This window comes from Pseudophryne corroboree, chromosome 1, assembly GCF_028390025.1.
Source record: "Pseudophryne corroboree isolate aPseCor3 chromosome 1, aPseCor3.hap2, whole genome shotgun sequence".
Lineage (NCBI taxonomy): Eukaryota > Metazoa > Chordata > Amphibia > Anura > Myobatrachidae > Pseudophryne > Pseudophryne corroboree.
This window is the reverse complement of record NC_086444.1, coordinates 362,810,352-362,837,577: the sequence shown is the minus strand read 5'-3', so window position 1 is coordinate 362,837,577 and position 27,226 is coordinate 362,810,352. Positions and strand designations below refer to the sequence as shown.

General features: G+C 47.7%; 1 protein-coding gene across 1 annotated transcript in view; it reads right to left on the bottom strand.

Annotated features, from left to right (window-relative positions):
* ESS2 (ess-2 splicing factor homolog) overlaps window positions 1-27,226 on the bottom strand; it is a 99,019-nt gene that overhangs the window by 34,646 nt on the left and 37,147 nt on the right. Inside the window, exons 4-5 of the mRNA XM_063964805.1 lie at window positions 26,062-26,234; window positions 25,570-25,687 (exon numbers count right to left, since the gene is read on the bottom strand). Of these exons, the coding sequence (XP_063820875.1) occupies window positions 25,570-25,687; window positions 26,062-26,234 (291 nt within the window). The remainder of the gene's footprint in view (window positions 1-25,569; window positions 25,688-26,061; window positions 26,235-27,226) is intronic.

The window sequence follows — 27,226 nt, the reverse complement described above, 5'->3', positions numbered from 1 at the left end:
TTCTTGGCCAAGCCGGAGCCACTAGTCTTACTCCTCTTTGCCGTATAATCCTCAATACCTTTGGTATGAGAGGCAGAGGAGGAAACACATATACCGACTGGTACACCCAAGGTGTTACCAGCGCGTCCACAGCTATTGCCTGCGGATCTCTTGACCTGGCGCAATACCTGTCCAGTGTTTTGTTGAGGCGAGACGCCATCATGTCCACCATTGGTTTTACCCAACGGTTTAATAGCATGTGGAAAACTTCTGGATGAAGTCCCCACTCTCCCGGGTGAAGGTCGTGTCTGCTGAGGAAGTCTGCTTCCCAGTTGTCCACGCCCGGGATGAATACTGCTGACAGTGCTATCACGTGATTCTCCGCCCAGCGAAGGATCCTGGCAGCTTCTGCCATTGCCCTCCTGCTTCTTGTGCCGCCCTGTCTGTTTACATGGGCGACTGCCGTGATGTTGTCCGACTGGATCAACACCGGTCTTCCTTGAAGCAGAGGTTCCGCCTGGCTTAGAGCATTGTAGATTGCTCTTAGTTCCAGAATGCTTATGTGAAGAGACTTTTTCAGGCTCGACCACACTCCCTGGAAATTTCTTCCCTGTGTGACTGCTCCCCAGCCTCTCAGGCTGGCATCCGTGGTCACCAGGATCCAATCCTGCATGCCGAATCTGCGGCCCTCCAATAGATGAGCCTCCTGCAACCACCACAGAAGGGATACCCTTGTCCTCGGCGACAGGGTTATCCGCAGGTGCATCTGAAGATGCGACCCTGACCATTTGTCCAACAGATCCCTTTGTATGGAATCTGCCGAAAGGGATTGCTTCGTAAGAAGCTACCATTTTTTCCCAGGACTCTTGTGCATTGATGTACAGACACCTTTCCTGGTTTTAGGAGGTTCCTGACCAGGTCAGATAACTCCTTGGCTTTTTCTTCGGGAAGAAAAACCTTTTTCTGAACTGTGTCCAGAATCATCCCCAGGAACAGCAGACGAGTTGTCGGCATTAATTGGGATTTTGGAATATTCAGAATCCATCCGTGCTGCTTTAGCACCTCTTGAGATAGTGCTAAACCCATCTCTAGCTGTTCTCTGGACCTTGCCCTTATTAGGAGATCGTCCAAGTATGGGATAATTAATACGCCTTTTCTTCGAAGAAGAAATATTATCTCGGCCATTACCTTTGTAAAGACCCGAGGTGCCGTGGACAAACCAAACGGCAGCGTCTGAAACTGATAGTGACAGTTTTGTACAACGAACCTGAGGTACCCCTGGTGTGAGGGGTAATTGGAACGTGGAGATACGCATCCTTGATGTCCAAGGATACCATAAAGTCCCCTTCTTCCAGGTTCGCTATCACTGCTCTGAGTGACTCCATCTTGAACTTGAACTTCTTTATGTATAGGTTCAAGGACTTCAGATTTAGAATAGGCCTTACCGAGCCATCCGGCTTCGGTACCACAAATAGAGTGGAATAATACCCCTTCCCTTGTTGTAGAAGAGGTACCTTGACTATCACCTGCTGAGAATACAGCTTGTGAATGGCTTCCAAAACCGTCTCCCTTTCTGAGGGGGACGTTGGTAAAGCAGACTTCAGGAAACGGCGAGGTGGCTCTGTCTCTAATTTCAACCTGTACCCCTGAGATATTATCTGCAGGATCCAGGGATTTACCTGCGAGTGAGCCCACTGCGCGCTGTAATTTTTGAGACGACCGCCTACCGCCCCCGAGTCCGCTTGCGAAGCCCCAGCGTCATGCTGAGGCTTTTGTAGAAGCCGGGGAGGGCTTCTGTTCCTGGGAAGGAGCTGCCTGTTGCTGTCTCTTCCCTCGTCCTCTGCCTCGTGGCAGATATGAATAGCCCTTTGCTCTCTTATTTTTAAAGGAACGAAAGGGCTGCGGTTGAAAGGTCGGTGCCTTTTTCTGTTGGGGAGTGACTTGAGGTAGAAAGGTGGATTTCCCGGCCGTAGCCGTGGCCACCAAATCCGATAGACCGACCTCAAATAACTCCTCTACGCATCGCCTGTCCACTGTCGTGTCCATAAAGCTCTTCTGGCCGAAATGGACATAGCACTTACCCGTGATGCCAGTGTGCAGATATCTCTCTGTGCATCACGCATATAAAGAAATGCATCCTTTATTTGTTCTAACGACAGTAAAATATTGTCCCTGTCCAGGGTATCAATATTTTCGATCAGGGACTCTGACCAAACTACCCCAGCACTGCACATCCAGGCAGTCGCAATAGCTGGTCGTAGTATAACACCTGCATGTGTGTATATACCTTTTTGGATATTTTCCATCCTCCTATCTGATGGATCTTTAAGTGCGTCCGTCTCAGGAGAGGGTAACGCCACTTGTTTTGATAAGCGTGTTAGCGCTTTGTCCACCCTAGGAGGTGTTTCCCAGCGCTCCCTAACCTCTGGCGGGAAAGGGTATAAAGCCAATAACTTCTTTGAAATTAGCAGTTTTTTATCGGGGCACCCCACGCTTCATCACACACGTCATTTAATTCTTCTGATTCGGTAAAAACTACTGGTAGTTTTTTCACACCCCACATAATACCCTGTTTAGTGGTACCTGTAGTATCAGCTAAATGTAACGCCTCCTTCATTGCCAAAATCATATAACGTGTGGCCCTACTGGAAAATACGGTTGATTCGTCACCTTCACCACCGGAATCAGTGCCTGTGTCTGGGTCTGTGTCGACCGACTGAGGCAAGGGACGTTTTACAGCCCCTGACGGTGTTTGAGGCGCCTGGACAGACACTAATTGAGTGTCCGGCCGCCTCATGTCGGCAAACGACTGCTTAAGCGAGTTGACGCTATCCCGTAATTCCACAAATAAAGGCATCCATTCTGGTGTCGACCCCCTAGGAGGTGACATCCTCATATTTGGCAATTGCTCCGCCTCCACACCAATAACGTCCTCATACATGTCGACACACACGTACCGACACACAGCAGACACACAGGGAATGCTCTATACGAAGACAGGACCCACTAGCCCTTTGGGGAGACAGAGGGAGAGTCTGCCAGCACACACCAAAAAGCGCTATATATGACAGGGATAGCCTTATGATTAAGTGCTCCCTTATAGCTGCTTTTATATTAATATATTGCCATTTATTCTGCCCCCCCTCTCTGTTATACCCTGTTTCTGTAGTGCAGTGCAGGGGAGAGACCTGGGAGCCTTCCTGACCAGCGGAGCTGTGACAGAAAATGGCGCCGTGTGCTGAGGAGATAGGCCCCGCCCCTTTTTCGGCGGGCTCGTCTCCCGCTATTTAGTACATTTAGGCAGGGGTAAATATCTCCATATAGCCTCTGGGGCTATATGTGAGGTATTTTTAGCCTTTTTAAAGGTTTTCATTTGCCTCCCAGGGCGCCCCCCCCCAGCGCCCTGCACCCTCAGTGACTGCCGTGTGAAGTGTGCTGAGAGGAAAATGGCGCACAGCTGCAGTGCTGTGCGCTACCTTAAGAAGACTGCAGGAGTCTTCAGCCGCCGATTCTGGACCTCTTCTTGCTTCAGCATCTGTGAGGGGGCCGGCGGCGTGGCTCCGGTGACCATCCAGGCTGTACCTGTGATCGTCCCTCTGGAGCTTCATGTCCAGTAGCCAAGAAGCCAATCCATCCTGCACGCAGGTGAGTTCACTTCTTCTCCCCTCTGTCCCTCGTTGCAGTGATCCTGTTGCCAGCAGGAATCACTGTAAAATAAAAAACCTAAGCTAAACTCTCTAAGCAGCTCTTTATGAGAGCCACCTAGAATTGCACCCTTCTCGGCCGGGCACAAAAATCTAACTGGAGTCTGGAGGAGGGTCATAGGGGGAGGAGCCAGTACACACCACCTGACCTGTAAAAGCTTTACTTTTGTGCCCTGTCTCCTGCGGAGCCGCTATTCCCCATGGTCCTTTCAGGAACCCCAGCATCCACTTAGGACGATAGAGAAAGAGTGGAATAATACCCCTTCCCTTGTTGTAGAAGAGGTACCTTGACTATCACCTGCTGAGAGTACAGCTTGTGAATGGCTTCCAAAACCGTCTCCCTTTCGGAGGGGGACGTTGGTAAAGCAGACTTCAGGAAACGGCGAGGTGGATCTGTCTCTAATTCCAACCTGTACCCCTGAGATATTATCTGCAGGATCCAGGGATCTACCTGCGAGTGAGCCCACTGCGCGCTGTAATTTTTGAGACGACCACCCACCGTCCCCGAGTCCGCTTGAGAAGCCCCAGCGTCATGCTGAGGCTTTTGTAGAAGCCGGGGAAGGCTTCTGTTCCTGGGAAGGAGCTGCCTGTTGCTGTCTCTTCCCTCGACCTCTGCCTCGTGGCAGATATGAATAGCCCTTTGCTCTCTTATTTTTAAAGGAACGAAAGGGCTGCGGTTGAAAAGTCGGTGCCTTTTTCTGTTGGGGAGTGACTTGAGGTAGAAAGGTGGATTTCCCGGCTGTAGCCGTGGCCACCAAATCTGATAGACCGACTCCAAATAACTCCTCCCCTTTATACGGCAAAACTTCCATATGTCGTTTTGAATCCGCATCGCCTGTCCACTGTCGCGTCCATAAAGCTCTTCTGGCCGAAATGGACATAGCACTTTCCCCCGTGATGCCAGTGTGCAGATATCCCTCTGTGCATCACGCATATAAAGAAATGCATCCTTTATTTGTTCTAACGACAGTAAAATATTGTCCCTGTCCAGGGTATCAATATTTTCAATCAGGGACTCTGACCAAACTACCCCAGCACTGCACATCCAGGCAGTCGCTATAGCTGGTCGTAGTATAACACCTGCATGTGTGTATATACTTTTTTGGATATTTTCCATCCTCCTATCTGATGGATCTTTAAGCGCGGCCGTCTCAGGAGAGGGTAACGCCACTTGTTTAGATAAGCGTGTTAGCGCCTTGTCCACCCTAGGAGGTGTTTCCCAGCGCTCCCTAACCTCTGGCGGGAAAGGGTATAATGCCAATAATTTCTTTGAAATTATCAGCTTTTTATCAGGGGCAACCCACGCTTCATTACACACGTCATTTAATTCTTCTGATTCAGGAAAAACTATAGGTAGTTTTTTCACACCCCACATAATACCCTGTTTAGTGGTACCTGTAGTATCAGCTAAATGTAACGCCTCCTTCATTGCCAAAATCATATAACGTGTGGCCCTACTGGAAAATACGGTTGATTCGTCACCGTCACCACTGGAGTCAGTGCCTGTGTCTGGGTCTGTGTCGACCGACTGAGGCAAAGGGCGTTTCACAGCCCCTGACGGTGTTTGAGTCGCCTGGACAGGCACTAATTGATTGTCCGGCCGTCTCATGTCGTCAAACGACTGCTTTAGCGTGTTGACACTATCCCGTAGTTCCATAAATAAAGGCATCCATTCTGGTGTCGACTCCCTAGGGGGTGACATCCTCATATTTGGCAATTGCTCCGCCTCCACACCAATATCGTCCTCATACATGTCGACACACACGTACCGACACACAGCAGACACACAGGGAATGCTCCTAACGAAGACAGGACCCACTAGCCCTTTGGGGAGACAGAGGGAGAGTTTGCCAGCACACACCAAAAGCGCTATATATAACAGGGATAGCCTTATAATAAGTGCTCCCTTATAGCTGCTTTATATATATCAAAATATCGCCATAAATTTGCCCCCCCTCTCTGTTTTACCCTGTTTCTGTAGTGCAGTGCAGGGGAGAGACCTGGGAGCCGTCCTGACCAGCGGAGCTGTGAGAGGAAATGGCGCCGTGTGCTGAGGAGATAGGCCCCGCCCCTTTTCCGGCGGGCTCGTCTCCCGCTATTTAGTGAATCCAGGCAGGGGTTAAATATCTCCATATAGCCTCTGGGGGCTATATGTGAGGTATTTTTAGCCTTTATATAGGTTACATTTGCCTCCCAGGGCGCCCCCCCCCAGCGCCCTGCACCCTCAGTGACTGCGTGTGAAGTGTGCTGAGAGGAAAATGGCGCACAGCTGCAGTGCTGTGCGCTACCTTTAGAAGACTGCAGGAGTCTTCAGCCGCCGATTCTGGACCTCTTCTGACTTCAGCATCTGCAAGGGGGCCGGCGGCGCGGCTCCGGTGACCATCCAGGCTGTACCTGTGATCGTCCCTCTGGAGCTGATGTCCAGTAGCCAAGAAGCCAATCCATCCTGCACGCAGGTGAGTTCACTTCTTCTCCCCTCAGTCCCTCGTTGCAGTGATCCTGTTGCCAGCAGGACTCACTGTAAAATAAAAAACCTAAGCTAAACTTTTTCTAAGCAGCTCTTTAGGAGAGCCACCTAGATTGCACCCTTCTCGGCCGGGCACAAAAATCTAACTGGAGTCTGGAGGAGGGTCATGGGGGGAGGAGCCAGTGCACACCACCTGATCTGGAAAAGCTTTACTTTTTGTGCCCTGTCTCCTGCGGAGCCGCTGTTCCCCATGGTCCTTTCAGGAACCCCAGCATCCACTAGGACGATAGAGAAATGGACAATGCAATTATTTTAGATGCCAGCCGGCAAATATCCCTCTGTGCATCCCTCATGTATAAAAGTGCGTCTTTAATATGCTCTACGGTTAGCAATATAGTGTCCCTGTCTAGGGTATCAATATTTTCCGACAAGGAATCTGACCACGCAGCTGCAGCACTGCACATCCATGCTGAAGCAATAGCTGGTCTCAGTATAACACCTGTGTGTGTATATATAGACTTCAGGATAGCCTCCTGCTTTCTATCAGCAGATTCCTTCAGGGCGGCCGTATCCGGAGACGGTAGTGCCACCTTCTTTGACAAGCGTGTGAGCGCTTTATCCACCCTAGGGGATGTTTCCCAACGTGACCTATCCTCTGGCGGGAAAGGGTACGCCATTAGTAACCTCTTAGAAATTACCAGTTTCTTATCAGGGGAAGCCCACGCTTCTTCACACACTTCATTTAACTCTTCAGATGGAGGAAAAGCTACTGGTAGTTTTTTCTCTCCAAACATAATACCCTTTTTTGTGGTACCGGGGGTAACATCAGAAATGTGCAACACATTTTTCATTGCCTCAATCATGTAACGTGTGGCCCTACTGGACGTTACATTAGTCTCATCGTTGTCGACACTGGAGTCAGTATCCGTGTCGACATCTGTGTCTGCCATCTGAGGTAGCGGGCGTTTTAGAGCCCCTGATGGCTTTTGAGACGCCTGGGCAGGCACAGGCTGAGAAGCCGGCTGTCCCACATTTGGTATGTCGTCAAACCTTATATGCAAGGAGTCGACACTGTCGCGTAATTCCTTCCACAGCACCATCCACTCAGGTGTCGACCCCGCAGGGGGTGAAATCACATTTATCGGCTTCTGCTCCGCCTCCACATAAGCCTCCTCATCAAACATGTCGACACAGTCGTACCGACACACCACATACACACAGGGAATGCTCTGACAGAGGACAGGACCCCACAAAGCCCTTTGGGGAGACAGAGAGAGAGTATGCCAGCACACACCAGAGCGCTATATAACACAGGGATCCCACTATAAATGAGTGTTTTTCCCTTATAGCTGCTTATATAATATATACTGCGCCTAAATTTAGTGCCCCCCCTCTCTTTTTTACCCTTCTGTAGCTTGTACACTGCAGGGGAGAGCCAGGGAGCGTCCTTCCAGCGGAGCTGTGAGGGAAAAATGGCGCCAGTGTGCTGAGGGAGATGGCCCCGCCCCTTTTCCGGCGGACTTCTCCCGCTTTTTCTGGAATTCTGGCAGGGGTATTTTTACACCTATATAGCCTTCCTGACTATATATGGTGTAGATTTGCCAGCCAAGGTGTCTTATATTGCCCTCAGGGCGCCCCCCCCCCCAGCGCCCTGCACCCATCAGTGACCGGAGTGTGAGGTGTGCATGAGGAACAATGGCGCACAGCTGCAGTGCTGTGCGCTACCTTGTTGAAGACTGAAGTCTTCTGCCGCCGATTTTCCGGAACACTTCTTGCTTCTGGCTCTGTAAGGGGGCCGGCGGCGCGGCTCCGGGACCGAACGATCGAGGTCGGGTCCTGTGTTCGATCCCTCTGGAGCTAATGGTGTCCAGTAGCCTAAGAAGCCCAAGCTACCACCAGTTAGGTAGGTTCGCTTCTTCTCCCCTTAGTCCCTCGCTGCAGTGAGTCTGTTGCCAGCAGATCTCACTGTAAAATAAAAAACCTAAAATATACTTTCTTTCTAGGAGCTCAGGAGAGCCCCTAGTGTGCATCCAGCTCAGCCGGGCACAAGATTCTAACTGAAGTCTGGAGGAGGGTCATAGTGGGAGGAGCCAGTGCACACCAGTAGTCTAAAGCTTTCTTTTAGTTGTGCCCAGTCTCCTGCGGAGCCGCTATTCCCCATGGTCCTTACGGAGTCCCAGCATCCACTTAGGACGTTAGAGAAATATAATTAGTATAGTAAAATTATATGTTCAGGAGATCTCACATTCTGAGTATATGTTGGCACCAGTAGAGGGAGCTAGTGCTACACATGCAACATCCCTCATGATAGTTATACTAGTGGGAGGGCTTACCCTTCCATGTAGCTGGCGCCAGATAGGGATTAATAAAATGTCCGACATTGAAATTTTCATGACACTTCATTATGTACTGGCCACTAGTTTCAGGGATATGATTTAAACATATCGGGAGGCACGCCTATGTACTGAGTGCCCTCCATTTTTCTTTTATCACAGGGTCATCTAAGTTTAAACAGTTCACACGGGCTGAATGATCTCTTCAGCCGTTCTGAAAACTTCAGTGTCTATGGCGCGCGCTACGGGACCGTTCATACCAAGTCCCGTAGCGGCGCTGGATCCTGTCCTGTACGCGGCTCTCTGCACTCTACGGACCGCTTCTCCTTAAGACCCGCAGTGGCGCAGGGTCCTTGACTGTTCTATGCGGCTCTCTGCACGCTACGGGACCGCTTACCAAGTCCCGTAGTGGCGCTTCCGTCTCCTCCTGGTGACGCACGCTACAGGACCGTTTCACTCAGTCCCGCAGCGGCGCCACTGTCTGATGTACGCTACGGGACCGTTGCACTCAGTCCCGCAGCGGCGCCACTGTCAGCCTGTTGATGGACGCCACGGGACCATTTTACTCAGTCCCGCAGCGGCGCCCCTGTCTGCCTGTGATGGACGCTACGGGACCATTCTCACTCAGTCCCGTAGCGGCGCCTCCTTTGCCTTGCCGCTGAATAGATCCAGCACTGTGACCGCTGCCCAGTGGGGAGCTAATTACCAAAATTTTTTTTTTTTTTGCAAATAGATTTTTATTGAAATTTCAAATGAACGAAAACAGGAAGTTGCAGAAACATTACAATAGCTTCTAGCACCGTCAGAGGTACATCATCTGGAGAAACTCAACACTGTGTATAATAAAAAGACCCGTAGAGGGGGATGTCCCCTTTCCACAAACGTATCATAGCTCCAGAGAAAGAAAAATATATAGAGCATAAAGGAGTAAGAACCATAAACGTTTCATGAATTACAACTTCTTGAAGCAAAAGGGAGGGAATAGAAGTAGGAGAGGAAAGAGGAGTAACGAGAAACAAAGAAAAAGATAGAGGGATAAGGAGTAGTGTTACTCTCAGTGTAGAGGAGGAGAAAGAAAGATAGCGTAGAGAGATAAGGTTTAGGAAGGGGGGGGGGAGGTTTTCTCTTCCTATCCTAAGGGGCTTAAAGCATGATTTATTACATATGGCTACTGGAGGTAAAAAGGAGGGGTTTCTCTTAAAGAGAAGATTTGTAATGGGTTGACGCTTTGTATTCCAGCCATGGGCTCCAAGTAGCAATGAAGGAGGTGTTTTTCATTTCTAAAGACAAAATGAGATCTTCCATTGCCATATAGTGGTCTAATCGGGCGGTCCATTCTTTCATAGTGGGGGACACTGTTGATTTCCAGTGAACTGGGATCACTGCCTTAGAGGCACTCAAAATATGGCGAAGTAGTGATTTCTTGAGATGATATCTAGGTGTACGCGTGAGATTTAATAACCAAAAACTAGGGCAAAAGGGTAAGTCCTCACCGAGGATAATGCTAGCTGTCTCCACCACCTTGCGCCAATACGGTTGCAAGAGAGAGCATTCCCACCATATATGTAGTGGGGTGCCTACTGCTGTCCCGCATCTCCAGCACGTGTTGGGTACTCCAGGATAGATTTTCGCAAGGATATTTGGACATCTATACCATCTTGTAAGTACTTTGTAGTGAGTCTCCAAGACTAGCACATTGGTAGTTAATGAGAAGGTATTTTTATAGATACCTTCCCAATCGTCTGTGGCCACCGAACCCCCTAGGTCTAATTCCCAATCCCTGACAAATTTCGGTTGGGAAGAAAATCTATGGTTCAAGATCCACTTGTAAAACGTGGAAAGAGTGTGCCTAGGGTATGTGTGGGAGAGGCACATCTGTTCAAATAGAGTCAGTGCTCGTATACCCTTTCCAGAAGAGCAAAAAGTCTGTAGGTAATGTTTAATTTGGAGATATCTCCAGATTTCTTTATTGGGTAGATTCCATTTAGTTTGCAGTTCGGGAAAAGGTATTATACCAGATGAGTCCAGCATTTGATTAGTTCTCAGGATGCCCCTTTCCTGCCATGAATAGAACGACATGGAGTGGCATCCTGGGGGAAACTCAGGATTCCCAAACAGCGGTGAGAGTGGGGAAGGAAGTGCTGAAATATGTGGGAGGGAGCGTAGGAGACGCCAACACGAAAAGATGGGACCAGCTAGTGGGTGCAATACCTGGGGGACTTTAGAAAGCCAGGGGGAGTTCAAGCTAAGAGAGGGAAGAGAGGCCAGTTCAATGTCTACCCATTGTTTCCTGTGGAGTTCACTACTCCATTCCATGACCCTCGTAAGGAGTACTGCATGGTAATAGGATAAAAAGTGGGGAAGTTGGAGACCTCCTTGATGTTTCCGTCTAAAGAGGATCTCATGCTTAAATCGGGGTTTTCGTCCCGCCCAAATGTAGTCTCTGATCTTTCGTTGTAGTAAGAGGAACCATGATCGAGGAATAGTAACAGGCAGAGTTTGTAATAGGTAGAGAATTCTGGGTAAAATATTCATTTTGATTACTGCTATTCTCCCTATCCATGAAATTTTTTTCCCGCCCCATTTGGAGAGATCAGATTGGAGTTTTGATAGGAGTGGGGGGAAATTTAATTGGTAAATTTGGGAAAGATCCCTGTGTAGGATTACTCCTAAATATTTTAATTGTGATGGATGCCATGCAAAGGGCGAGATAGATTGTAGTACTTGGAGGCTGGTCTGGTCTAGTGTTAAATTCATTGCTGTAGATTTTGATAAATTAATTTTAAAATTGGAGAGAGTTCCAAAACGCTTGAACTCTTTAAGAAGGTTGGGTATAGAGGTCAAAGGATTAGAAATCACTGCAAGGAGGTCATCTGCAAACAGGGCAAGCTTGTACTCCGTCCTCCCCACCTGCAGCCCTGTGATGTTAACATTCTGGCGAATGGCCCTCGCCAGGGCCTCCATGCATAGCACAAAAATAAGTGGTGACAGAGGACACCCCTGACGAGTGCCATTCCGTATCTGGAACGGGTCCGATAGTGCACCATTGATACGTACGCGAGCAGCGGGGTCAGAGTACAGGGCCCTAATTCTCTGGAGGCCCACCATGCCCATGCCCATGTGTTCCAACACCCCCAATAGGAAATCCCAGTCCACTCTGTCAAACGCTTTTTCTGCGTCTGTTGAGAGGAGGATGGAGGGGGATTTACAAGTTGATGCATAATGAATCAAATCGAGAACCTTCGTGGTGTTGTCCCTGGCCTCGCGACCCGGAACGAAACCCACCTGGTCCGAGTGTATCAGTTTTGGAAGGAAGAGTTTTAAGCGATTCGCCATTAATTTGGCGAAGAGCTTTAAGTCTACATTTAGCAGGGAAATGGGTCTATAACTGGAACAGTGTGACGGGTCTTTGCCCTCCTTATGGATCACTGTGATATGTGCGAGCATAGACTGGGGAGAGAAGGGGGACTGGTCTGGAACCTGATTAAAAGCTCTAAGCATCATAGGTAGCAAAACATCTCCAAATGTCTTATAGTAGGCTAAAGAGAAGCCGTCAGGACCCGGACTCCTGCCATTTGGGGTGGTTTTAACAGCTTCTTCGAGCTCTGCCAGAGTGTAGGGGTTCTCAAGTGACTCGACTTCTTCAGGTGTAAGAGTGGGGAAATTAATTTCCCGTAAAAACTCTGCAATGGAGGCCTTTCGGGAAAGATCAGATTCTGCCTCCGTGGAGCCTCTTAGGTTGTATAACTGGGTATAATAATGTCGGAAAGCTGCTGCTATCTCTGTCGTGGTGTGTTGTGTTGTTCCCGTATGCGATTTTACTTTAGATATAAAAGATGCCGCGCGTTGAGCCTGGAGAGCCCGCGCCAGCAGCTTCCCAGGCTTGTTCCCCCATAGGAAATAACGACTACGACATTTTCTAGCCTCTAACTTCAATCTGTGGGACATAAGCGAGTCTAATTCCTTCCGAGCCATTAGTAATGATTGAAGGTTTTCATCTGACATGGTGGATTTATGGAGAAGTTCTAAGGCTTGAATTTTTTGTAACAAGGCCTCCCGTGCCGCCATATGTTGTCTTTTCCTATGGGCGCCCAGTTGAATGAGTTTTCCTCTTATTACACATTTGTGTGCCTCCCAGACTACCACTTTAGAGATCTCCTCTGTGTCGTTAACCTCAATATAATCGGCTATCGCCTCTCTGATCTGCTGCTGGCAACCGGGATCCTGGATGACCATCTCGTTTAGTCTCCACGTGTAGGAGTTCGGGCGAGCAGGGGACAGGCGAACCCCCAAAGAGACAGGAGCATGATCTGTCCAGGACATGTTGCCCACAGCAGATACCTCAGCCAGGTGCAAAAATCTATGTGGGATAAATAAGTAGTCAATCCTAGTGTAAGTGTTGTGAGGGTGTGAATAAAAGCTAAAATCCAGAGTGGAGGGGTGTTGTATCCTCCAGACATCGATAAGTTGGAAGTTATGTAGAATCTTCCGGACCCTACGGTGTAATTTATCCGAATACCTTGGGGAGGGGTTGGAGGAGTCTAATCGGGGCTCCAAAGACTAGTTTAAATCCCCGCCAAAGAGCAAAATCCCATTAATATGAGGTTGGGCTAGCGTGAGGACTCTTTCCAAAAAGCCTGGCTGTGCCTTGTTGGGGGCATAGACATTAAGAAATGTAAGAGCTCTATTAGCGATAGTGCAATTTATAAGTAGAGCCCTGCCGGGGACAAGTTGATGACAAACAACATCAGCAAGGGTAACATGCTTGGCGATCAGAATCGCTACCCCCAATGTCTTACCATCAACGTTATTGGAGAAATACCCTGTAGGGAAGTCTCGATTCCTGAGAGAGGGGGCCACTCCCTCTTTAAAGTGGGTTTCTTGCACAAAGGCAACGTCTGCTTTTTCGGCTTTCAATTCTCGTAAGGCCCTTGACCGCCTCTCAGGAATGTTGAGTCCCCGGGCATTAATAGAAACCACTTTTAGTAGCGCCATTTACCCGTTCCAAAAAGAAATAGTAAATCTGGTCTTACAGAGATCCCAGCAGCATAGAGTAGGGTTTGGGCATTGGTGAGTCTAGGTAGTTTTGGAAGGGAAGAGAGAACCTGAAGAAGAGGAGGGGAGAAAGAAGGGGATAGAGGAAGAACAACAAAACAGAAAAGCATAGCAATATAGAACAGTTGAACATGTGAAGACATAGCACCGCTCCTGGTGGTACGAACAACGGGGACAGTGTCCCCATCGATCGTTCCAGGACCAAACATTGCGGTGCAAATGGGGTAACAAGGGGGGGGGACGGATCCGCCCTACCACACGAACTATATCAATGGAACATAATTAGTAACCACAATAATGTGAACATTGCATGCCACCACAATAGGAACAGTACATTACCCGAACTACGGTAATGCAGTAGGTACCGTGGCAGAGTTGCTTAAATCTCACTCTATTCGGGAAATTAAAATGTCTAGGTCCCTCGGGCATGACTGGACTATCAAATATAGAGGCGGAGGTCCGAGAGGCAACGTGCCCCTCAACTGCATGGTGCCTCAAGGGAGGAAGTCTTCATATAGGAGCCATGGCCCCTCCTATAGTGACTTGACATAATGAAGCAGTCCTCTCCGTGCCCGTCAATCCTGCGTAGCGAGAAAAGGTTGCCATTCTAAAGGTGGGGCGATCAGGTCTTCGCAGCCGAGGTAGAAGATGAAGAAGGAGGGGACGGAAGGGAGCGATTCCTTTTCTGTGCTGCTGAAGGAGATCCCACTGTTTGGAAAGGTATGTCAGCCCGGGGAGGTTGGGGGGGGCGTATCCTCAAGCCTACGGATTGCCACTCAGGGACCTGTACTGGGTCAATAGATAGGGCGGAGCAGAAGGGGGCGACATCCTCGGGGGTCCGAATCGTTGCAGACCGGCCGTCATTGGTCGCTGTAATGCTGAAAGGAAAACCCCACCTGTATTTGATGTTATTTTTACGGAGGGCATCTGTTAGGGGTTTTAATTGACGTCTAGACTGTAGGGTATGGCGAGAAAGATCCTGGAAGACCTGGATAGGTGAGCCGTTGAAGTCTAGGTCTCCGGCGTTCCGGAGTTTCCTGATTATCTCTTCTTTTTGGCTGTAGTAGTGAAGGCGGCAAATAATGTCTCTTGGTCGGTCGGACTGCAATCCTCTGGGACGCAGTGCTCTGTGTGCCCTGTCAAAAACAATGGGGTCGTTCGGGTCGGTTTCCAGGACTGCACCAAAGATCTTGTTGAGGACATCTGGGATGCTTTGCTGTGGTATGTCTTCAGGAATGCCCCTCACTCGCAGGTTGTTCCTACGTCCCCTGTTGTCTATATCATCGAGATGGTCGTGCAGGTTCTGAATCTCTTCTGCTTGAAGTCTGATAGTATACACTAATGCGTGTTGGAAAGCGTTGGATTCATCTCCCCTGGTCTCCAATGTTTCGATACGAGAACCCAGCTGAGTCAGTTCAGACCGAAGTGAGGACACCTCAGAGTGGACCACATCTCGAAGTTTACTCTCCAAAGATGTGAAGTCCGCCTTAGTGGGCAAGGTCTGTAGGAGGGTGAGGACTTTCTGCATGTCTTGCTGTCCAGCGGAGTTCCTATCTGGTGTAATCACCCTGGTTTCGCCTTGCTTCTCCGCCCTTTCGGAATGTGCCGGAGAGGAAGGCGTCGGTGGAGTCGATATATCTGTATCTTTCCGGAGATTGAGAAACCGCCTTAGGTCTGAGCGGGGGGTGACTTCAGACTGACGAATAGAGGTTTTCACTCCCCTACGTTTCCTGCGACTCATGGGTAATAAGAAGGGGATATGAGCGTCGAAACCTGTGCGACAGGCGTTGGGGCAGGTGTAATGGGCGACTCAGTACCACAGGTCACACTTTGAACACTCCCTCGGTCCCATATCCCAGAGCTTGGGGCTGATATTCACAGATCCCTATGTCGCCACCATACAGAAGAGAGTGTCAGGTGCAGTGGTGGGTGCGTTCGGTAAATCGCGTAGTTACAGGCATGTCTGGGTGGATGCGTTATCGTGTCGGGTCTAACAAGATATTGCAGAATCAGCAAAACAGATCTGTGGTCATTTTGGTAGTAGAACGTGTCAGAAGGCGTCAGCCATCATCCCTCGAGACGGCCCTACATGGCTGCAGGAGGAGGCGTCTATTTCCTTTTGGGTGGGGACATGATGGTCACACAGCGGTGGCTATTTGTAGGCAAGTTGTTTTGTTATAATACAAGCAAGTGTAACAGTAGGGGAGGTGAGATGTAGCAGGGGTCCACAAGGGGGAGCTTCAATTCCCTATGTCAGGCAAAGAATGTTCAGTCAGGTTTAGCTCGTCCCCTATAACTAGTGAGGTGGTTGGGATCCTGTGTCAACAGCCCCTGTCACCTACACCCTAGTTGGCAGCAGGGCTATAAATCACCCCAGAGCAGCTTCTCTTAGTGTGGGCGCCTTTCCAGATATAAAAATGGCGTCGGCAGGCTCCTATTCCCAATTGCCAGTGGTGTCTGCCAGGATCTAAGATGGCGCCGCCAGGCTACTATCTTCAGGTGCCTGTAATGGGCCTCATGTATCCCCTGCCTGCGGGAGATTTTCAGTGGTGGCAGTGGCTGGCGTCCCCGGAGCCCAGGTGGGGCCTCAGGGGGCACGCGGTGAGCGCTAGTTGTATCAGCGGCCGGCCCCGGGAGCGGCACCACGTGACCGGCGCCGCACTCCCTCTCGCTACGGAGCTAGCCGCCGGGCACACGGGGGACCGCCGCACAGAGCGGATCGTCCGGGTAGAGACTCACCAGGACGAGGTGATGAGTGGTGAGTGGTGTGGGGGCTCCAGGGGTGATGGGGACAGCTCCGGCCCGTCTCTCCGCTGCAGGGCGCCGCACTTCCGGTCCGGGGCAGCTCCAAACGCGAGGTCCCGGCTCCAGCTAACAGGGTAGGCCGCAACCCGCACGGGTCCAGGAGGCACCCGCCGGCTCCGCAACCGCCCTGTTCAGTACTGGGGGGGCCCGAGTAGGGTATATGGAGGGTTATAGTTATATTAGTGAGGCAATTGAGCAGTTAAAACTGCTACTGTGGCAGGAGCTCGAGTGCTGCACAACCTCCTGCATCCACAGCCAGGCCACCAATTACCAAAATTTATATCCTTGGGTAGGATTCAAAACCAGGTCTCAGTGCTTAGTAGCACTGGCTATTAGTGTACTGAAAAAAGAAAAGTGACTGATTGCGCTATTTCTCCAGGTGCGTATATGAATAAAAACACGTGTTTTTCACTTCTCTGGTGTTTATTTTAGTACAAACGTTATATCTCATACAACAATATAATAAAAAATTAAGTATGCATACTCATTAGGGGCACATTCTAAAAAATTATTTTATAATAATAAAAATGATGATATTTCTCTGTTTTAGACATCCAGTGCTCAAGTCTATCAGAGACAATTAATAGTTACACTCCTGGATTAAAATGCAACATAATTTATGTATCCACAACGTTTAAACTGTGATTTTCCAAGGTGAAAACTCAGTTCTCTGTTTAAAGACACAGTTTCCACAACATTGAATATTGCTTATCTTCGTTGTATTAGAACTCAGTCTTTAGCATAGGACCACAGTTCTCATTCATATAATTGCAAAGTCCATAGACTGACAGTTTCTAAATAGAGCCGCTTACCACCGTGTCCGTGGATGCAGACGTGATGGGGAGATCCTCGCCGTGCACAGCGATGCTGGTTTGCTTTCCTTCTCCCCGTCCGTCCTCCGTGGTGGTAGCGGTGCTGGATGGTTTCTAACCCTCAACGTGAGTGGGGCCGCTTGTATGTGGACAATTTTCAGAATAGACTCTCCACCTTGCTAGCCGCGTCTCCTTTGATTGCAGTTCAGCTGGAGCGGCAGGTGTGTAGGAGGTCTCGTTGGTTGTCCTTAGCTCCCAATCCGGCATACAAAATATAGAATAAAGAAAAATCTACATTAAATATAGGGGACGCTGTAGCCGAGTGGGTAAGGTCGAAATCCTTATATAATTATATGTGGAGTTCGAATCCAGAGTATGTCAGATATACCTACCTATCAAAATATATAAACGGGTTTGCTATTTGTAATTAAAATCCTTTAGCTGAACATTTTTTTGTGTTTATTATGTTTATTATGATATATAAAATTAATAAATCATAGTCTTTATGGATGATGAGCTCGATGAGAATAGATTAAAAGCTGCACTAAGACAAAAAAGTCTGATAGCTAATCGGGCTAAAAATGATTATAGAACAAAGTTAAACATATGATTAAATGTGGGGTTGGTCTGTATTCCTATACGGGATGCTGATTACAGAATGTTTACTCTACGAATGAGAAATGTCTGTTTATCAAACGTAAGGATACTCCGCTATATAGAGATTGTTGAATAATGGAGTTAAGATACATCATATAAGAAATAACCCAGAGGGATATTGTGAACACCTAATAGCTCAATGAGTAAGGTGTTGGTTTACCATTAGTGAGGTTATGAGTTCGATACTGGGGTGGGTTAGAAATATGAGATAAGAAGTGGTGGATGTTTAATTATAATTTTGTCTTATTTATTTATTTATCCATTTGTTTAATTTATCTGTTAATTCGGAATGTGGTATATGAGTAATTAAGAATATCTCTCCTTGATGGACACATATATATATTCTCTATATCAAACGTATGCATTTTTTAATAGAATTGATAATAACGATCAGTACTCCAGTTGTAGCAATTAGAGCAAAGTGCACATAGCAGATAATTAGAAATAGAATGCACCTGTGATTCAATCTGGACCAATGGGAGGAACATCAATCAGGGTGGTCAGGTATATAAAGCCTTGGAAATTGAAAGTACATTACTCTTTGAGGAAGCACCTGTGTGCGAAACGCGTTAGAGAATTGCCTTTCACCCTGCCAAGTGATCAGCGACATTGTTTGGGATCAACCCTGCCGGATTGGGAGCTAAGGACAACCAACGAGACCTCCTACACACCTGCCGCTCCAGCTGAACTGCAATCAAAGGAGACGCGGCTAGCAAGGTGGAGAGTCTATTCTGAAAATTGTCCACATACAAGCGGCCCCACTCACGTTGAGGGTTAGAAACCATCCAGCACCGCTACCACCACGGAGGACGGACGGGGAGAAGGAAAGCAAACCAGCATCGCTGTGCACGGCGAGGATCTCCCCATCACGTCTGCATCCACGGACACGGTGGTAAGCGGCTCTATTTAGAAACTGTCAGTCTATGGACTTTGCAATTATATGAATGAGAACTGTGGTCCTATGCTAAAGACTGAGTTCTAATACAACGAAGATAAGCAATATTCAATGTTGTGGAAACTGTGTCTTTAAACAGAGAACTGAGTTTTCACCTTGGAAAATCACAGTTTAAACGTTGTGGATACATAAATTATGTTGCATTTTAATCCAGGAGTGTAACTATTAATTGTCTCTGATAGACTTGAGCACTGGATGTCTAAAACAGAGAAATATCATCATTTTTATTATTATAAAATAATTTTTTAGAATGTGCCCCTAATGAGTATGCATACTTAATTTTTTATTATATTGTTGTATGAGATATAACGTTTGTACTAAAATAAACACCAGAGAAGTGAAAAACACGTGTTTTTATTCATATACGCACCTGGAGAAATAGCGCAATCAGTCACTTTTCTTTTTTCTTGTGTAGCTTCTTGATCAGTGTTTTGATCAAGTTTTAGCTGTACGTACACAGGTACAGCTGGACAAAGATTGCAGCTCTAAATTTATAAATCTCAAATTAAGAGTAAATAATACAATTAACAAATTAGCGCCTGCATCAGGGTTGTTTTTTATTAGTGTACTGAGCCACAGTGGCTACATATCGCTGTAATAGCGGTTATAAGGAAAATAAAATAAATATACTACCTAACCTGCTGCGGGGGCTATTTTAAAAACAATCTGTACTTACAGTTGGCGCCTGTATAGAGATGCAGACTCCTTTATCCGGAATCATTGTCTCCACTCCTGAACTTTGTCCCCCTTTTATTAGGGGGACGCAGTCTTTTTATCTGGTAAAGTCTGCACCCCCCTTTCATTTAGGTGGGATCGGGCATTTACCATCATTTATTTTAAAAACCTGCACCCTCCCTTTAGTTAGAAGGGATTGGGTCAGTATAAAAAAGAAAAAAAGAATGAAAATAAATTAATAATCAAATAAATCTTCAAGGAGCAGGAGCTCCCTTCTGTACTTGCACCTCCTCGGCACAATTTTCCAAACTGAGGGAGGAGGGCTGTGAAGGGGGAGGAACCGGCTGTGCAGACAATGCTAATTTTAGATTGTGCCACACCTCCGGTTCAAGGCTTCACACCCCTAATGTATAATGGAACTCCAGTGTCCCCTAGTGGATGAAAGAGAAACATACTACAGGCTGATCCAACTTTGATGTAATGTCCTTAAAACAAGTCAAAATGAGGCTCAGTAGTGTGTGTGGCCTCCACGTGCCTGTATGACCTCCCTACAATGCCTGGGCATGCTCCTGATGAGGTGGCGGATGGTCTCCTGAGGGATCTCCTCCCAGACCTGGACTAAAGCATCCGCCAACTCCTGGACAGTCTGTGGTGCAACGTGGCATTGGTGGATGGAGTGAGACATGATGTCCCAGATGTGCTCAATTGGATTCAGGTCTGGGGAACGGGCGGGCCAGATCATAGCATCAATGCCTTCATCTTGCAGGAACTGCTGACACACTCCAGCCACATGAGGTCTAGCATTGTCTTGCATTAGGAGGAACCCAGGGCCAACCGCACCAGCATATGGTCTCACAAGGGGACTGAGGATCTCACCTCGGTACCTAATGGCAGTCAGGCTACCTCTGGCGAGCACATGGAGGGCTGTGCGGCCCACCAAAGAAATGCCACCCCACACCATTACTGACCCACTGCCAAACCGGTCATGCTGGAGGATGTTGCAGGCAGCAGAACGTTCTCCTTGGCGTCTCCAGACTCTGTCACGTCTGTCACATGTGCTCAGTGAGAACCTGCTTTCATCTGTGAAGAGCACAGGGCGCCATTGGCGAATTTGCCAATCTTGGTCTTCTCTGGCAAATGCCAAACGTCCTGCACGGTGTTGGGCTATAAGCACAACCCCCACCTGTGGACGTCGGGCCCTCATACCACCCTCATGGAGTCTGTTTCTGATCGTTTGAGTAGACACATGCACATTTGTGGCTTGCTTGAGGTCATTTTGCAGGGCTCTGGCAGTGCTCCTCCTGTTCCTCCTTGCACAAAGGCGGAGGTAGCGGTCCTGCTGCTGGGTTGTTGCCCTCCTACGGCCTCCTCCATGTCTCCTGATGTACTGGCCTGTCTCCTAGTAGCGCATCCATGCTCTGGACACTACGCTGACAGACACAGCAAACCTTGCCACAGCTCGCATTGATGTGCCATCCTGGATGAGCTGCACTACCTGAGCCACTTGTGTGGGTTGTAGGGAGGTCATACAGGGACGTGGAGGCCACACACACTCAGCCTCATTTTGACTTGTTTCAATGACATTACATCAAAGTTGGATCAGCCTGTAGTGTGTTTTTCCACTTTAATTTTGAGGGTGACTCCAAATCCAGACCTCCATGGGTTATTAAATTTGATTCCCATTGATAATTTTTGTGTGATTTTGTTGTCAGCACATTCAACTATGTAAAAGAACAAAGTATTTAATAAGAATATTTCATTAATTCAGATCTAGGATGTGTTATTTTAGTGTTCCCTTTATTTTTTTGAGCAGTGTATATGTTCTGCATTTGTGTTTCCGAATACTTGTAAATCATCGGTGGCACATCACAAACGTTACTGTTCAATGACTACACAGCCAGATCTGCATGTGTGTAGCCAGCATAATACTTTAACAACTATTTTTGGCACAGCTGAAAGGTGAATGTAAGCTGAAAGATGAGCGAGTCACATGTGGGATGTACTGTGGGATGTACTGCTTGTACAAGGTAAGGAGAGGGACAGGGTGCACATTATACAGGATTTATCACATCGGGGTTTAAATGCCTAATAACAGGACATGACTATATTTATAGCCGGTGTTGCCCTATGCCCGTGATGGCTAACCTTGACACTCCAGCTGGGATGTGTAGTTCAACAGCAGCTGGAGTGTCAAGGTTAGTCATCACTGCCTATGCGTTAGGTTGCCATTTCTCAGTGTTTACTGGCCTGCCTAGTATAAAAAATAGGATTTTAATACCTACCGGTAAATCCTTTTCTCCTAGTCCGTAGAGGATGCTGGGGACTCCAAAAGGACCATGGGGTGTAGACGGGATCCGCAGGAGACATGGGCACACTATAAGAATTTGAATGGGTGTGAACCGGCTCCTCCCTCTATGCCCCTCCTCCAGACCTCAGTTATAGGAACTGTACCCAGGGAGACAGACATTTCGAGATACATACCAGCTCACACCACAACACACCGTACAATTGGATTACCAGGAATACCAGATAACAGTATGAACGAAAGACAGCAACAAGCCGAATATAACAGATACACAACCTTCGTGTAATCGAAAACAACAATTAACAATACAACTGCAAGTAACAGTCCGCACTGGGATGGGCACCCAGCATCCTCTACGGACTAGGAGAAAAGGATTTACTGGTAGGTATTAAAATCTTATTTTCTCTTACATCCTAGAGGATGCTGGGGACTCCAAAAGGACCATGGGGTCTATACCAAAGCTCCAGACCGGGCGGGAGAGTGCGGACGACTCTGCAGCACCGATTGAGCAAACATCAGGTCCTCATCAGCCAGGGTATTAAACTTGTAGAACTTAGCAAAAGTGTTTGCCGAGCAGCTACGTGGTCGGGTTCAAAGTTGAAGTGCCGAGACCCCTCGGGCAGCCACCCAAGATGAGCCCACCTTCCTGGTAGAATGGGCCTTCACTGACTTCGGCAACGGCAATCCAGCCGTAGAATTAGCGTGCTGAATCGTAAACAAATCCAGCGTGCAATAGTCTGCTTGGAAGCAGGATTTCCAATCTTGTTGGAAGCATACAGGACAAACAGAGCCTCCATTTTTCTAACAAGAGCCGTTCTGGCGACATAAATTTTCAAAGCTCTTACTACATCGAGAGATTTGGGCACCATCACGGCATCCGTAGCCAATTTCAGGCCTGCGTCCACGCCTGCCTGCAAAAAATGGAGGAAACGACCCAGCTGAAACTCCTCCGCAGGAGCTTTCTTGGCTTCACACCACAACACATATTTTCGCCAAATACGGTGATAAGGCTAGAAAGGAGGTCACGGCGAAGCATTAAGGAGAGTGGGGATGACTTCCCCGGGAATACCCTTTCGAGCTAGGATTTGGCGTTCAACCTCCACGCCGTCAAACGTAGCCGCGGTAAGTCTTGAAATACGCACGGCCCCTGCAGCAACAGGTCCTCTCTGAGAGGAAGCGGCCAAGGATCTTCTATGAGCAATTCCTGAAGATCCAGATACCAGGCCCTCCATGGCCAATCTGGAACGACGAGTACTGCCAGAACCCTTGTTCGCCTTATGATCCTCAACACTTTTGGAATGAGAGGAAGTGGAGGGAACACCTATACCGACTGAAACACCCACGGAGTTACCATGGCGTCCACTGCACTGGCTTGGGGGTCCCTTGACCTGGAACAATACCTTGGAAGCTTCTTGTTGAGGCGAGATGCCATCATGTCTATTTGAGGAATTCCCCAACGCCTTGTCACTTCTGCAAATACCTCTTGATGAAGAGCCCACTCTCCTGTATGGAGATCGTGTCTGCTGAGGAAGTCTGCTTCCCAGTTGTCCACGCCCGGAAGACTGCTGACAGAGCGCTCATGTGCTTTTCCGCCCAGCGAAGAACTCTTGTGGCCTCCGCCATCGCCTTCTCTGCTCTTTGTTCCGCCCTGGCGGTTTACGTACGCCACCGCTGTTACGTTGTCCGACTGAATAAGGACAGGTAGACCTCGAAGAAGGTGTTCCGCTTGCAGAAGGCCGTTGTAAATGGCTCTTAACTCCAGAACGTTTATGTGGAGACAAGTTTCCTGGCTTGACCATTTTCCCTGGAAACTTCTTCCTTGTGTGACTGCTCCCCAGCCTCGGAGACTTGCATCCGTGGTCAGCAGGACCCAATCCTGGGTCCCTCTAGAAGGTGAGAACTTTGCAGCCACCACAGGAGAGATATTCTGGTCCTGGAAGATAGACTTATTTTCCGGTGCATGTGCAGGTGAGACCCGGACCATTTGTCCAGCAGGTCCCACTGAAACACCCGGGCATGAAACCTGCCAAACGGAATGGCTTTGTAAGCCGCAACCATCTTCTCTAGCACTCGAGTGCATTGATGAATCAACACTCTTGTCGGTTTCAGAATCTCCTTGACCATGCATTGGATTTCCAGAGCTTTTTCCGCTGGAAGAAACACTCTCTACAGTTCCGTGTCCAGGAAACGTCACCTCAGGCTTCTTTCCCTTATACAAACAAACCCTTATATCAGGAACAGCAGGTACTTCAGAAATATGTAAAACATCTTTAATAGCCACAATCATGTACTGAATACTCTTTACCAATTTTGGATGTAAACTGGCCTCACTATAGTCGACACTGGAGTCAGAGTCCGTGTCGGTATCCGTATCAGCTATTTGGGTAAATGAACGCTTTTGAGACCCTGAGGGGACCTGTACCTGGGACAAGGCGTCCTCCATGGATTTTCTCCACGTTTGTGTCTGAGAATCAGATTTATCCAGCCTTTTAGACAATAACGCCACATTTGCATTCAATGTACTCAACATATTAACCCAATCAGCAGTCGGCGGTGCCGACAGAGTCACTCCCAAATCCTTCTCTGCGCCCCCAGTAACTTCCTCTGGGGAGGCACTCCGCCTCAGACATGTCAACACACCGTACCGACACGCACACACTGGCTATAGGGGACAGACCCACAGGGAAGCCTGTTAGAGAAGCACAGAGGGAGTTTACCAGCTCACACCCCAGCGACCATATAATACTGAGAAAGAATATATGATGTCTGCACTGTTATAATAGCACCAACTTACTGTGTCTTTTCAGAGAAACTCAGGAGAGCTCCCCTAGTGTGTCTCCAGTCTCTCTGGGCACAGAATCTAACTGAGGTCTGGAGGAGGGGCATAGAGGGATGAGCCAGTTCACACCCATTCAAAGTCTTATAGTGTGCCCATGTCTCCTGCGGATCCCGTCTATACCCCATGGTCCTTTTGGAGTCCCCAGCATCCTCTAGGACGTAAGAGAAAATAGGGGTGGTTATTAAAAGAGCAAAAATCGAACAAACAGGAAGCATTTACCAGAAAAGCTACACTACGACTTGTCAGTCAATATGAACCCCACGCGCCCTATCCTTCATCATTTTTAAAGTTTTAATGAAAATAATACATATTGAGGAACTACAAGAGGCAAATAAGAGCAAGTGCCAATGTATTAGAAAATTAGTTACAGCCCTGAACATGGTCAGTACATGTGTTAATGTGTTACATTTATTACTGATCCAATCCTGTCTGAATCAATATAAGCAATGGGAATGTACATATCAATAAGCACAAATCTCTGGACTATCAGTCAGTCAGGGTGTATTGGGACAGACAACCATGTCTGTTGCATAAATAGTGTAAAGCTGAATGTGGAACCTTGGGGATTATTCCGAGTTGATCGCTCGCCAGCTATTTTTTTGCAGCGAAGCGATCAAATAGTCGCCACCTATGGGGGAGTGTATTTTTGCTTTGCAAGTGTAGAAACGCTTTTGCAGCAGAGCGGTACAAAAAAAGTTTTTTGCAGTTTCTGAGTAGCTATGGATTACTCAGCCGCTGCGATCACTTCAATCTTTCTGGTCCCGGAATTTACGTCAGACACCTGCCCTGCAAACGCTTGGACAAGCCTGTGTTTTTCCAAACACTCCCAGAAATGACGTACGACGTGCCTGCGCATTGCGGTGCATACGCATGCGCAGTTTTGACCTGATCGCAGCAATGCAAAAAAATAGCTAGCAATCGATCAACTCGGAATAACCCACCTTGTGCAGAGTGACTAGTACCACCATGTAGAGACTGCATACCTTCAGGATAGTACATGAGGGAGTTATGGGTTTTGTAGTCCCAGGTGTCAAGACCTGCTCTTCCACACTCGATAGCTTGCATTTCAATGGAAGGGAGGGCCAGACTTTGTTGATATCGCTGGGAAGGGAAATACATTTTTTATTTTTTTTTTAAGGACAAGGTGATCAATAACAGGCATTATTTGCTTGGCTTTCTGGTCTGTTAAATAAAATCACTCAAAATTAATTTCCAATATACGGTCATCATAAATTCCTGGTATAAAGTACCTTAAAGAGAACCTATGGATTACACAATGAAGGCAGCTATTTTTGTCGTATGGTTATTAGTAAAAAGACTATTCTCATGAAGACGAACGGTAAGTCAATAATATTACTACTATCTGCACAGACCTTCTTTACACTTTCTCAGCATAATTTTTTTTAATAGCTGAAATATTCCTCCTTTAACTTGTCAGTGTAAGATTACACACATATTTGGGATACTGCGCTCACCTGCTTGTACTCTTCCTCTGCTTCGTACAGCCAGAAATTCCGACTCCGCTCCTTCTCTTTTGCAACCTCCATTATCTGCTCAAAGGAAGCGTTGTCCTCACTTGTATGTTTTGCTAAAAAATTATCAAGGCCAGGAAGTGCCTTGCCATCCTCATCCGTTTTCTCGCAGTCCCCTACAATATTAATTTTAGTAATGCAAAAAGATTGAAGTCATTATTTGCTGTTACTCACAAACATAAACAGCTAACTAAACAAGTACAGACGTGCTTTCATATATCTAGCCTCAAAACGCCTTACAATGCGAGATGCCTGCGTGAGTGAGCTGCAACTCTGGGCATTTTTTCTGCTGACACTGCATCTTAGTCACAATGCAATGCGACTAGGATGCACAAGGAGACTTAGGGGGACATTTTCTAAGCAGTGGTAAGAGCAGAGAAGTGAGCCAGTGGAGAAGTTGCCCCATCATAGTAACATAGTATCTGAGGTTGAAAAAAGACAATTGTCCATCGAGTTCAACCTATTTGTGGTCTCCTATGCATGATGATTTGACTAAAATTTCTGACTGATGCTGCTGTCAGCCGTTGCATTTTATCCCTATTTATAGTAACTATAATGCATGACTATGCACCATACCCCTGGATATCCTTATCCATTAGGAATTTATCTAACCCATACTTAAAGGTGTTGACAGATTCCGCCATTACAACTCCCTCAGGCAGGGAATTCCAAACACGTATTGTCCTTACCGTGAAAAATAAGATTTTACTTACCGATAAATCTATTTCTCGTAGTCCGTAGTGGATGCTGGGGACTCCGTCAGGACCATGGGGAATAGCGGCTCCGCAGGAGACAGGGCACAAAAAGTAAGCTTTTAGGATCACATGGTGTGTACTGGCTCCTCCCCCTATGACCCTCCTCCAAGCCTCAGTTAGGTACTGTGCCCGGACGAGCGTACACAATAAGGAAGGATCTTGAATCCCGGGTAAGACTCATACCAGCCACACCAATCACACCGTACAACCTGTGATTTGAACCCAGTTAACAGTATGATAACAACGAAGGAGCCTCTGAAAAGATGGCCCACAACAATAACAACCCGATTTTTGTAACAATAATTATGTACAAGTAATGCAGACAATCCGCACTTGGGATGGGCGCCCAGCAT